The sequence below is a fragment of the Plectropomus leopardus genome, chromosome 15 (genome assembly GCF_026936395.1).
Source record: "Plectropomus leopardus strain MGB_pleo_1.0 chromosome 15, ASM2693639v1, whole genome shotgun sequence".
Taxonomy (NCBI): domain Eukaryota; kingdom Metazoa; phylum Chordata; class Actinopteri; order Perciformes; family Serranidae; genus Plectropomus; species Plectropomus leopardus.
In genome coordinates this window covers 20890755-20904789 of record NC_142190.1, presented here as the reverse complement: position 1 = coordinate 20904789, position 14035 = coordinate 20890755, and the positions used below count along the sequence as shown (strand labels likewise).

At 37.8% G+C, this 14035-nt stretch overlaps 2 protein-coding genes across 3 annotated transcripts in view; one reads left to right on the top strand and one right to left on the bottom strand.

The window, feature by feature from the left end:
* Positions 1-775: 775 nt before the first annotated feature.
* On the bottom strand, positions 776-11958 carry ufm1 (ubiquitin-fold modifier 1). Its single transcript, XM_042499925.2, has 6 exons — positions 11821-11958; positions 11663-11719; positions 9026-9083; positions 6862-6901; positions 4526-4558; positions 776-1452 (listed from the first exon to the last, which is right to left on the bottom strand). Coding segments are annotated over exons 1-6 (264 nt in total). The 5' UTR covers positions 11823-11958; the 3' UTR covers positions 776-1378.
* Positions 11959-12096: 138 nt separating this feature from the next.
* Positions 12097-14035, top strand: part of LOC121952136 (short transient receptor potential channel 4-like) — an 85546-nt gene continuing 83607 nt past the window's right edge. The window contains exons 1-2 of one of the 2 annotated variants that reach the window (XM_088088137.1): positions 12097-12170; positions 13426-13648. The gene's annotated coding sequence lies outside the window, so the exon portion shown is untranslated. Of the gene's footprint in view, positions 12182-13425; positions 13649-14035 lie in introns of both variants that reach the window. The other variant, XM_088088136.1, reaches the window with a different exon arrangement.

Below are 14035 nucleotides of genomic sequence, written 5' to 3'. Positions count from 1 at the left end.
AATGGATGGTGAGACACAACGGTGCGCTTTCCCCTGCGCATTACAACATGCACGCTCCATTATTCTCTCAAGCCCATTTTTCTTTACCAAGTATGCTTTTCCTTGGTGGAGAAAGGGAGCAAATTCAGAAACAAATGACCCACACCTTCTATGATAATACTGATTAATGTGAAGAGGATAATAAGCTGTTTTCCCTCATTAATCAGTCAGAGGAACAATAAAACACAACTCAGAAAAAACAACTGCTCCTCCCATTGATCATGTTTTTTTTTGGAATCAGATTATTTGGAGGCTTATTATAAAGGTGCATCTTCTATTTACTGATATTTCAAATTGCCAGCAGATCATGCCAGGAGAAAACACTCAGCATGAAAAAATGCAGTCAAACATTTTATTTCCCAGATAAAAAGTGGTGTTTTTGGTGTTTGATGAACCTCAGTGATAGTTATTGTGTGACACTCTGAGGCCTCTGCATTCTAATTAAAGCCTTTTGGACGCTTGCCTTGCTTTCACACCACCTGCTCGTCAGCACCTGATTTAACTCCTAATTAATGTAATGTTTTATATTTATTGTACAAAGATGGGGCATAATACATGGCTTGAAAATAGAGAGGCAAGGCCTTTGGGTGAGCACAAACTGATGTTAAAATGCAACCTGACAGAGGGCAGCAAAGATCCACGCGCCTGCAGTTTGACAGATGAACAATATGTCCTTTGATTAGCTGAAATGTAAACTTCTAAATATGGAAGGAGTGGGTTCATGATACACATTCAGTACAGATCAATGATGCAAATTTATTTATCTTGTGTTTGAGGAATAGTGATAACAGCCTGACATAGAAAAGAACCGCTAATGTGACAATTCGAGTATCAACAGCCACTTACTATAACGACAATGGTCCTTTAAATCATGTTCTGCATACCTTTTAAAAACTTCACTTTACCATATTAACAATGCTAATAAAAACAAAGGTAAACATTGCAAAATAGGCATTTGTCGTTGTTTTTACAAAGATACAAAAGCTAGAATTGTTGTTTGTTAATCTTAGCTGAAATGTTTCCCATGATGCAGCTGCTGCGTTTGCTTTTTAATTACTCATTACCTCTGAAAACTCTTGATGCCACTCCAATCTTTTGATGCAACTACACATACAGAAAAAAAAAAAACTTGACTGAGAATGAAGAAGCAAGGGGCATGCAAGTGTGTATGCATGTCATTAAGTTTAAATATATATATATATGTATATTCTCATGTGAGTCACTGTCAGTTGTGGGCCAGAAAAAAAAATATGAAACACGCTGAGGTGTTTCCTAGGTCTCAAGTGTTATATGATTCTGCCGGTGTGAGTCATTATGCTGTCAACGAGGAAAAGCAGCATCAGTCTCCTTGTCCTCCCACTCTGTCTCTGGGAATGATGCGAAGCTCTGAGCCGTGTTTAAGAAACACGTTCCCTGCAACACAGGACAGAGCACCACATAAAGATCACAGTTTATAATCTGGGTTCTTTGATAAGGGGTTTTACTGTCACTGAAGCTGATGCACTGCAAACAACATGTCGACTCACCAGTTGGGAGAGAAATATGGACTCAGAAATGATGGTTTGTCTAAAATATGGATGAAAAACACTGACAGCTACAGTATATGACTTGAGTTGTATAACTGCATCCACAAAGCTTAAACCTTGATACGAAGATAAATTATAAGACACTGTAATTAAAATTCACAGATTTGTTCACAAAGTTGTACACAAGTTTGGTAGTTACACAGATATTTTGATTAAATGTAAAGGTCTAAAAAAAAAAAGTCGAGGACATGTCTAAACTCAAGGATAAAGATTTCCTGAGGTCTAATTTTTCTAATTTTTATCGTGGCAACTTAGGGGGCAATCAGGACTTTAGAGAGCTCACACAGTGAGTTAATTTGAATGTTTTATAATTTATACTGCATTATGGAACCAAGATAGCAATCTCAGTTATTAATTTGTTCATTCAATCAGCAATAATGCAGACATCATACATGTTTAAATCATTCCCAGCACCATCGGTATAAGTATGCTGTCATTATACCGCAGAAAATGTGTGATGTTAGTCCTATAAAGACGTGTGAAGCTAAAGAGATTGTAAAATTACATCGGCTCACTTTCTGCCGTGTACTCAATTCTGTGAACATGAGGTAGAATGGCTGTAGTGGGTGAAAAACAGCAATTTGACAGAGGTGTCTGAACTGAGGCTATTCTTGGCAGCACCAATGTTACGCAGATAAAAAGCCGTTGTGAATGCCCACCACTCTTCCCTTTCTTGGCAGAAAAAGGCTCAATGTTGCCTTCAGTCAAAGCAGGCATTTACCTTATCCTGCGCTATGCAGAAAACCAACTCATCCATTACCCGGCTACACAGTTAAGTATGAACCTCGGGGAAACACCAAGGAGGCTGACAAAGAGGAAAAGTGATTCACCAGGGCTTGGCAATAATGTGGGAATCTTAAGTCAAGTGAATTCTGACTCAACAGCTTGGTGCAAGTTGTTTGCCTCCAGTCAGAGGTTGCTTTTTAATTTAATTTAACATTAAGCGCTGCCTCTGGAGACACTGCATCTATATTAATGAATCAGTAAACACCGTTTCCATGCAAACAAGCATGGAGGCCTGCTCCAACACAGAAATGTCACTTTAGTATGGATTATTTTAGTAAGTCAAGCTTATTTAACCTTAATGTAGATGCAATTTGTAATCTTTGAGTTTCTTATTGCAGAAAAAATAATAGAAGAAAGATCGAAAGGTCTAGAAATAAATAAAAGGTTTTGTCATTTATGTAATGACAACCGCCTGGGTGATGATTTACATATTTTGTTTAAATGTGAAAACAAAAACATTGTTAGGAGAAGGAAGAAGTACCTGCCTAAATACTTTATAACCACCCATCCATGTATAAACATACATTATTATTTATACAGACAAAACAAGGACAATATGTAAACTGGGTGCTTTTATGAGTAATGTTCTGCCTCCCTTTATTCGACTCAGTTTGTGCAAACCATCTATTCTTGTTGTTTACCTTTGTATTGTTGTCTCATTTTATGTTTTTACTTCATAACATGATTTGTGGTCCAGAATACATAAATCTAAATCCAAATTAGCACCCAAATGGTGATGTAACCTTGCATTGAGGTGCAATATTACATCACCGTTAGGTCAAAGACAGATTTTGTGCAGTAGGTACTCTACAAATAAAGACTTTCAAAATTTCCTTCCCAGAAAAGCATCATGAGCTTGGACTCTCCTGCCCTTCTGAAAAAAATTGGAATACAGAGAGAGAAAAGATGAGAGACTGGGCAACAGTCATGGGGCAGAGTCCAACTCAGGATGTCACAGTTACATGGTAAACGCTTTAGCAAATGAGTCAAAACCCTTTAGGTGGTTTTCAGCTCTGCCTATGTCTGAGTCATACATTTCTCTCCTTAACAATTTCAATCAATCGTCCCTGCTCGGTATCCTTTAAAGATACAGTTGGTAACTTTTACAAAAGTATGTTTTAGTCATATTTGTTGAAACTTTAACTGTATCCACAGTTTTATATGAGGCAGAGAGTCTGTGGTAAGAAATCAGGTTCTTCCCTCCACTTCTTGTGCTTCTAACAGCATTTGCTAGAAGCTACTGAAAAACAACCAATCAGAGCTGAGGAGTCTCTAACGCAGCTGTCCATTATGTTAATCACGGTTTGTGAATTGAGGTAAAACTGTCAAACGATGCAGCGCTGCTCAAATACGAATTCAGATTCTGTAGCCGTATTGATTATTTCTTGCCTAAAATGTTTGCAGAAAGATATTTTAGTTTACTGTTTAACTGCAAAATGAGAAAGTTACTCAGTCCAGTGGGCGGTGCTTAGTTTTTGGCTTGGCAATTTTGGACAGTGCAGAGGAATTTTTTAAATTATTTTTTCAAAGGTTATCGGTCTCATGTGATGCTGAGTGGATAATTAGTGACAGAAAATATGCTAAAAAGTTGTTTTTATTAAAGTTACAGACTACAGATTTAATACCAATTTAACAGCACTGTTCATATCTGATTTAAATAACGCAGATTAAATTAGCTAGAACTGCCCAATCCCAGATCGATTTGTTATGTTCCCTCAAGTAAGGCTTTTTATATTAAGCCTAACATTTCTTTGCCTTCTTTGTGGAACCACCCACATAAGTGACTGCCTCTGGGGGCTCTATCAAATTAATCTTTTAGACTATTAACACAGTGCCACCAGCATTACCAAAGTGCATTATGAAACATATTATATTCCAGTCCTGCTTTGATGAAAGCACATTGACAAGTGGCAAAGCGCTTAAAAAAGCCCCGAGGTTGATTGTGCTTCCAAGAACCTTCATATACTTGAATAGAAGGAAAAAACAACATCTTAAGCCATTAAGAGAGGCTTTTGTAGAGATTTTTTAAAAAAAAATATCTCTACAAAAGCCTCTCTTACTGTGAAGAAAAGGATTATCATAGGCATGGGCTCCAAAACAACATAACAACTCACCTGCTGTCTGGGCAGGGTTGATTCCTATTCCATCTGCAAGATGAAAGAAAACACAACCCAGTGTGAGCCGAGAAGATTGTCAGGGAACTGACACGAGCACAGAAATGAAAAAAAATATAATTTACAATATCACCAGTTTATCCATAATGATGTTGAAAAAAAGAGAGCGAGTGCAGAAGCAGGCAATTCCATCTGGAATAATAACCGACCAGTCATTAATTCTGCACTGATAAAGCTAAACCTCATATTTGACATTACAGTCATATCTCCAACCATTTTAACCCAAATCTCATATCAGTCTTATTTTGGCACAGTCCTGTGTCCAATTATTCCCCCAGTGCCCTAAAAATGTCATCTTTCTATGAAAGAATACATCAGGTATACATTCACTGAACTACTCTTGCTCAATTGCCTATCACTATCAATGCAGAGCAGAGGTAAACAAAAACAAAATCAGTTTTTATGTGGCGCTGCACGGTTTAATTGTTGGGAAACAATGAAAGAGACAACAAGTTTCCTTCAGCCACAAAAGCCATTTACTGTAATTTGTCCTGGTGATTACTATAACTGTATTTACAAGTGTTCTGTAGGGCGATGAATTCAGCTGAGTATGTTTACATTTTACTGGCTCAGGTTATTTTAGACATACACATTTGTTGGGTAGCTCATATAAACACTTTCCTGATTGGCCATTATTCTGCCAGCCAGAGTCCAATCTCCTTGAATTTAGTTTAATTTTAGAATTTTAGCCTCAATACTTTAAGGGTACAGTTAAATCATTCCACAACCAGAAACCATGGATTACCAAAACCATCCAGCACCAGCAAAAAATGTAAGAAGAAGCAAATCACTTAATTACAGTGCACAAGATTTAATGATTATACCTTTTTGTGTTATTTGTCATACACACACACACACACACACACACATACACACACATACACACATACACATACACACACACACACACACACACACACATATATATAGTGTCAAATGAAGGATGTTCATCTTAAACGAGGCTAACGTTTTAAATAATGAGGTAAATGTTTGTGGAAGTATCTCCGTAAACAAAAAACCTCAGGCGTCAGGCTGTTCTGAATAATCTGTTTCCAACAGTTTTTTCTACTCCGGCAACAGTATGACATTATAGTTTGTCAGATTTCTTTATATGCAGATTTCTTTATAATCATTCCGCTGGCTGCAACTACAGTACAGAGATGCCTGATACTGACCAATCAGAGCAGACAGGGTTGAATACAAATGTTCCAGCACAGACAGATGGAGGAAAATGTTGTTGTTTTTTCAATATTAAAGCATGCAAACATGTTAGTAGAAACCTTTAATGCAAGTATGAACCCAAAAACAATAGGTTCCCATTAATCACACATAAAATAATCACATTTCAACTGACTTATGAGGTAATACTGGTAGCAGTATATGAAGTATGATATATTTTTAATATTTTTTTCTGTTGTATTTAAGCTCTAATTAGATTGAATTAGCTAGCGAACTTTACTTGTCTCTAATGTGAAAATATTGTGTCAATTATTGGCCACTGTGTTGTGGGGTCCAGGGACTGAGATCGTATAATTCCCACTGATAGCGGGCACAGATCACTAAAGGTCATGAATTATTCCATGCCTCTTCAGTAGAATTAGCAGGAGAAACAGAGGACTGCTTGTAGTCTGTGGATTGATGGTCAAAGTAGCTGCACTTTCTGGGAGTTGAAAATGATAGAAACACAGCAATTTTTCCTTTGAAACCCCAGGACTTAAAGGAACCTTATGTCTGATAATGTACTGTAATGTAAAGAAAATGTAGGCGCATTTTAAGTTTATCTCTCAGATCACAATTTAAAACAAGTAAAACAGTGAGACAACAAGGATTTTTCTCCTTTGTCTTATTAATTAAATTTACTTGGATTTGCATCCTATGTGTTTCAGACATGAAGTAATAGTTGAGTAAATCATTTTGGCTTTCAGTTGCAATACAGCACAAACACGCCAAAAGGAAGATGACAACGTTTTCAGCGTTCATCATGATATATCGTTATCTGATTTGACACTATTCACCAGCATTGCGCACTGCAGTTCAAAGAATGATTTTGTTAGAGCTTCCTCAAATCTCACAGCTTGTTGTTGAAGTTTTGAAACTCAGCTAAGTTTCCAAACATTTCTGTCAAAGAGCATTGTGTCTCATAGAATGACACTCTCTCTGAAGTCACAAAGTCCTTAATAACTGCCAAACTGGTAAACATGTCACTCCTGCACATGGAGTAGTTTGCAAAAGAGACAGAAAATCATTAGTTGAAAGACTTTTCCCCCAAAACTCACCATTTGTTATTATTGCACTGGTTGCAGGTGGCACTCTGAACTGTGAAAGAAAATCAAATAGAGAATTAAGCATCAGTGAAATTCACAACACTGACATGTCAGAAATTTCAGCAGCACAAAAATATCTGGGGTAAAAAATAACCAGGGACATGTTGCAACCCATTTCCACTTGGCCTGAAGATGCAGTGTGAATAAATCATCAAAAAGGGAAGCCTCATCCACTGAGTCAGCGCACTGAGATTCACTGACTTTGTTGGGTGACAACTTCAAAATTGGGGCTTTAGTTAGGATGTCTTCAGAAACAAAGTTGGTGGAAGCAGCAGAAAGAAAATGCTGTGTACTGCATTTTGTCTTAATATTTGACAGACACGTGACTGTTCGCGTTTTCAAACAAATTCACCCGTGCATGCTCACACTCATACAAACAGTTAGGGAGAGAGCCTGAGGGGAAGATAGCCACGCTTCAATTTCTGGAAGCAAATCACTCAGCATGGTCACAAAACATGTCCTACTTCACTGTTCGACAGAAGAGGATGTGGGCTGGTGAGATTTGCAGCGAAAGCATAGAGGGGGCAGTCTGTCACTGGAGAGATAAGGTTAACAAAGTGCTGCTCACTAAACTACTGCCAGGTAGCCCAAGCAGGATGCATGAAATACAGTTTAGATCAGAAAAGACAGGGTGTTTGTTTCATGTAGTGTAAAATTGGCAGATAAAATATAGTTTATAAAGGATTACAGTAAAATCCCAAATTCCACCACATGACTGAGATTGAATCACCAACTGTTGGTATATTAAAAATAAACATCTTCAGTCATGTCTTTATCTTTTCATTTTTCTGCATCTCTGTCCAACAGATCAGCCAAAACAGTCTATTTATAATAGAAGCACTAAACACCTAATATACAAATTGTAAAAGCGGCACATCAGCCCCTCAGCAGCAGCTCCAGTCCAGTGGAAGAAAATAGCCTAAAGAGAGGCTTTGGGTCACAATTATGCATGAGCTGTACATGGCCTCTATAGACAAGTGTAAGCCAATCTGTCCTATCAGGAGGCTGAAACGCACCAAGACCTAAATTTAGTTTTGCAAAAGTCTACTACTGACAACTGCTGACATCAGATTTCTTTTATTGGTTAAAGGCCATGTAGAGATCAAAGCCCTGCTGATACTAGTTTTTGAGGCCAATACTGATACATATATAAAACTAAAAACAAATAAAACAAACAGATCATGAAATTCAACTCTCATTGTAAACAGACAAACTGTCTTGACCTTGAGTGTGTGCATTCAAGTGCATGTCCATGAAAGTACCTAATTCATTCATTAATTATCCTGATCAGGGTTGCAGCTGGCTGGAGCCTATCCAGACTGACTCTGGGTGAGAGGCAGGGTACACCCTGGGCAGGTCGCCAGATTTTCACAGGGCTGACACATAAAGACAAACACCCATTTGTGCCCACATTCACACATACGGACAATTTAGAGTCACCAATGAACCTGCATGTGTTTGGACTGTGGGAAGAAGCTGGAGAGCCCATAGATAACCCTCGCTGGCACAAGGAGAACACACACAGAAGGTTCTCAGCAGGCCAGCGGGTTCAAATCTGGAGCCCTCTTGCTATGATCGACAGTGCTAACCACTGCAACATGACGCCCTTAGTACAATATGTTTACATGTTTTAGTACTTGTATGCATATCTCCTGCAGGAGGAACTACTAATATAGTACATGTACATGTATTTTTTTGCCTTTGTTATCATCATTATTTGAACATTTTTTACTACAGTTTCATTTTTCTGCCTTTCCCTTATTTGGTTGTCTTTTAATTGACAAATGTTGAGTCTTGTTTTAAGCGTATGTCAATGTTAATGCATCAGGTTTTTTGTTTTTTTTTTAACTAAATCTGCATTAAATAATAAATAAATAAATACTCTCTGGGGCACCAACTGTGCAATTATTGCAGGAATTGTAAATTACCTCAAACACATTAAAGCACGCACCTTTATGCCATATGCATCTACAGGATGTTAGGGCTAAAATCAACGCTGCGCAGTCCCAAATAAAAATATCATTATGGTTAGTTTTCCTAATAATGTCCAGTTATACTCCACCTCACTCCCTGCTGGTGATAACATATTTATAGTATAACACAAGAGTAAGCTTACCTCCTCAGCTGCAAACTTTAAAACTGCTGTGAACGGCGTGCTGTCCGGGACACTTAATCTGTAACAAATCAAAGCATTGAACAGGATTTTAAAACCACCATAAAATCCAGCCTTTACTTTATCCCCCAAAGTTTGACTTTTTTAATGGAAGAATGCCTCATGATTAAATGTAATTTCTCAACCTATTGGCCTGAGCTTCGATCGACAAGTGTCTGAGCTGTTATAGTGTTGTAGAGCAAGTCATTTTCACCTTAACAGCTCTAGAAGTACAATTCTGTAGCTAACCATTCACTCTGACTTCCACAGAGCACAAAGGAGCAAAAGAAAAACTTCCAAAGAGGACCAATTTATGTGTAACACTAACTTCAGCCAGATTAATTTCTGTCAGAGTACATGGGACCATTTATAGGATAAGAATTTATACACTTTCAGTGGGATGCTTCTGCAATGAATCCTGCGGTTTAGTTATCAGCAGGAAGTGCCAACACCCACTAAAGGCTATAAAAAAACAGAAACCAACAGACATATTTTTCTGAGATCTGGAAAAAAAAAAAAAAAAAAATCACAGGGTCAGAGATGCAATTAGCAATTAAATTAGTGCAGAAGGAACTGTGGTGACATAGGGAAAAAATCATTTGGCACAGCAGCAAGTAGCCGAGAGCAGTAAAGCATAAGTTGCAGCTCCAGCGTTATGAGTTGGAGTGAAAGCTTGTCACATTATAAAGACCAAGCGAGTGAGCAGTAACTTGTTTGAATGTGACTGGTGATTATAAAACAGAAGCTGATGTTGTGCTCAAGTTCAGTCCTCTGCCAGTGTTAATACGATGCCTCATTTACTGTCATTATTATCCCTCTATTCATGCTAATGCTTAAACAGCTACGGCGAGACCATGTCTGACCTCATTAGAGAATTGACTCTCTGTCAGCACGTTAAGGCTGGAATCATCTGCACAGCCTCAGTATTTTGTAACTACTTATTTGCAAGTACTCAAGTCAAAATTCAGCATGAAGCTCTGTTGGGAAATTTGAACACACATTATGAGGTGTGGGGCAAAAACACACTCAGATGTACTGTTGACTTTCATCTCTCAAAATCTGTTTGACCTATGGCAGATATGCTGTTTTTGGCAACAACGTGGCTTATTCCAGCACTATATTTAACAACAGGACAAAGATAGAAATCAAAGAGATCTAAAATATGTCAATTCAAACACAATGCAAGACTGTTTTTTTTAAGTGAGTCTATTGCTGGCATTTTGCATTATGTCATTTGTTATGTAGGAACGCCAGTTAAGTTTTGATGCTTTTAATCAAAACATGTCAGCTGTAAATCATACCCCGTTAAAGTATTAAGCTATAGTGACAGAGCTGTACACACACTTAAATACTATTCAAATGTTAGCACTTTATAGGGCCTCCACTTTCTAGGATCATGATGCCTACACACTGCTTAAAACTACCAGAAAATTGTAGTGAATCAAATATTTAAGCACTACTGTCTATGCACTTCAAAGTAAAATGACTTAATCCGCAGTGACAAGATTATAATTAAAGCAATCAAAAATGTAATTGTGTTTTCAAGTAACTGCATGAAATCCCCCTCCACTCCAAAATGTGCTGACGTGCCAAGTTTGACTCTGAAAGACAGTTTTCAAATTAATCTTCTAAATGGGGAAAGCTTTTCTTTGCACACATGCAATCTGAGTTTAAGACAAGTTAATAATTATGTGAAATCGCAAAAAGATTGTATGCATTATAAGTGTGATGTAAAAACATAAAGCCTCAAGTACATACACTAAAAACTGACTTTACAGTGAAGTTGGAGACATTTTTTCTCCAGCAACATGTATATTTATACACTGAGGATGTTTCAATGAAGAGAGGAAATAGATGACATTTAAGGATTTGCTTTTCTTTTTTTCTGCAGAAAAACATATCAGACCCTAATCATCACGCCAAATGTTTCCGGATGTCTAAAAACATACTTGTGCTTGAGAAAAAAAACAAGAAACATGAATTAAACTGCACACAGAGTGGCATACCTAAATATTATGGATCCTTTCCTATACAGGATGACCCCCTCCACCATTTCTATTTCTGTCTGTATTTTTTGTAATCAGTCTGATGCTGCAAAATGAATGTCGCAGCCATAACTTGTTACTAGTATAAATACACTGCTCACAGCCTGCCCAAGAGTGTGCATTTAGCTTGTCTGTGATTATTTCTGTCGCTGCTCCTCCTGTCTGCCATCTGTTTTGATTTTGACTCAAAGCTGTCACAGAAAAATATCGCCGAGTGACAAAGTGACAGGTCATTTTCATTCATAATAGAACTCAAAAAATACTGTATTACTAACCGTATTCTATATAAAATGTCAAAAAGTTAACGGAGCTGATGGCTGGTGAACCGTTTTATTCAGTGTCAGCATGTGAATCACAGCTTTACGCTAACAGATGTTGCCTCACTGAACACATTTTCTGTAGCTTTTGTTAAACACACCAGCACAGGTTTCAACAACACTATGAAATACCGCAATCTGCGGTGACGGTAAGCTAAAAATACTAAAAAAAATGGTTCAAAAAACGTGAAATGTAGCAGAATGAACAGCTGAGACTGCTGAGCTGTCAGTGTACTCACACTTTGTATGGCATCTTGGGGTCCGACGTTAGGGTGATTTTAAACGTTACTTTAGACCTAATGAAGAGGACGAGAAGAGCATTATTACCACTGTGATGCTGGCAAATAAATGTACAATGTATTAAGGGGTAAAATACGCAAAAAATGCAGAAACTCACATCTTCCAGGCGAGGCGAGTCCGTTTGCTATCTGTTTATACACACCCGGAAGTCCGAAGGACCCTTACATACACGTCATCCATTCAGTTCTATCTTTGCCACATATCTGTGTATGTTTAGTCTTTTCGGGAGTATTTCAGTATGATTTTTAGATGTTGAATTTTCGCGCCTAAAATGTAGCAATGTTGTAAAAATTGTAGGTATCATTTGTGCTATTATTTGTCAGGCATTCATACCAAACAACTAACGATTACCGTAATTGACAATAAAAGGCGCACACATTGAGGAGGTGGCGGCGCGCTGACTTTTTCTGTGTATAAATGGAGATGGATACTTGGCTCTCGTCTCAGGTAAACTTCAGGTAACCTTATTTTTCTTTTCGTAATGAAAGAAGTGCTTTTATTTTTTTTTACACGGGGTGCATTGCTATGAACTGCCTTTACTGTCATTAGACGGACGTGAGAAAATGTGCCAGCAGAGGTTTGAAACTTTCTGGCAGCAGGTGTTAGCTAATCACTGTGAATGTGTCGCATGTCATTTTTTTTTGGACTCACTTGCTGCCTAGTATTGTGACGTAACGTCCATATTTTTTGTAATAATTATCTAACTCACAACTGTGAAATGAAATAATGAACTTTTTTACGGTAAACATTTAGATATTCTCATTTTTACAGCTTTTGTGTTGTGATAAAATACAGTGGTTTGTGTTTGCACTGCTGTCTGGCAGCTAGATGTCACTCCTGAATGCTGGACTCTGCAGACAACACAAGAATGCACCACAAATTGTAAATCAGTCTCTGCTTTCAGCTGCATAACAATACTGTAACTTTTTACAACTAATTTACAACATTTATAATGTTTAGGTTACCGTGATGGTAAGGTAAACATTATTTACAGACAATAAGTTAAACCATGGTCTTCTACAAATAGGTCATATAAAAATTGATACAGCAGAATGCAAAATTGAGAAACTTGTCACGTTAATGTTTACAGACAGTGAGTGCAACAAGGCAAATGTGGATCCACAACCAAGTATAGGAGCTTGGTTCAAACCCAGTAAATGTGTCAAACCATTTTATTATGCCTGGATTGCCACAATGGCAGCGTTTCAGCATTTCACCATCCAAGAGCTGTCCTTTTCAGAAGTTCCATTTTCATCAGAGACCCTAACTGTCAAGGTCAGCCAAGTCAGGCTGTTCTCATCAATCCAAAACTGAGAGCATAAAAGAGATTTGTTCAGCTACTTTATGTTCTAGCTTTGAATGATTACACATTTGATTAGTGGTGGATAGGCAAGTGATATTACTGGAAGTCTAGATGAGAGTTTATCCCAGGAGCAGCGCAGACTGTACAGATATTTCTTCAAGTCTGATTGTGTTGGTCTAATCAGAATGCAAGTCTCCTGGTGGGGTTATGATATTGTTAGGTCATTCAATCAAATATTTTCATCAGCTGACTGATCGGTTAGGCCTACAAGGGGAAACACTGTAAGTGTATGATGTCCACTTTTCTGTTCTGATTCATAATGTGTCTGAAAGGAACTTGTATTTAAAAAAAACACATACATGATATATTCTATTTTTTGTTTAACATGTTTTTTTTAAGGAGAGGATGATGACGACCCTCGACAAGAGACCAAATGAACATCAGAAACAGAAAACCTCAAGTGTCTGTGAAGAGCAAAACTGGCCTTTGCATCAAACAGGAGTCAGTGGACAGATAGAGAAGGATCGCAGAAGAGGCTCCACACATAGATGAAGTAACGAAAACCGAGTCAGCTGTATTCGCTGAAGAAGATTTAGAGATGAAGTTGAAACCTCTGAAGATCGTAAGTTGACGTTTTAGCTTTGATTATTATTATGAAACTTGCAGTTTACATTGACAAAAAAACATGCCATATCACACATGTATATTTAAAAGCGTTTTTGGAAGTCAGTGTGAGACAGACAGACAGACAGACAGACAGACAGACAGACAGACAGACAGAGAGATAGAGACAGAGAGAGACAGAGAGAGACAGAGACAGATATGCAGTGTAGGCAGCAGAATGACAACCGGCAAAGAGAATGGGAGCAGCCGACTTATTATGATGACTCAGAGTTACAGTGCAGAAACTCAGGCACACACCTCTGGGATTTCAGTGGTGGGTCTTTCCCAGAAAGAAGTACAAACACAGAGGCAGAGTTGGTGCTGGAAAAAGAACAAAGGAAGACAA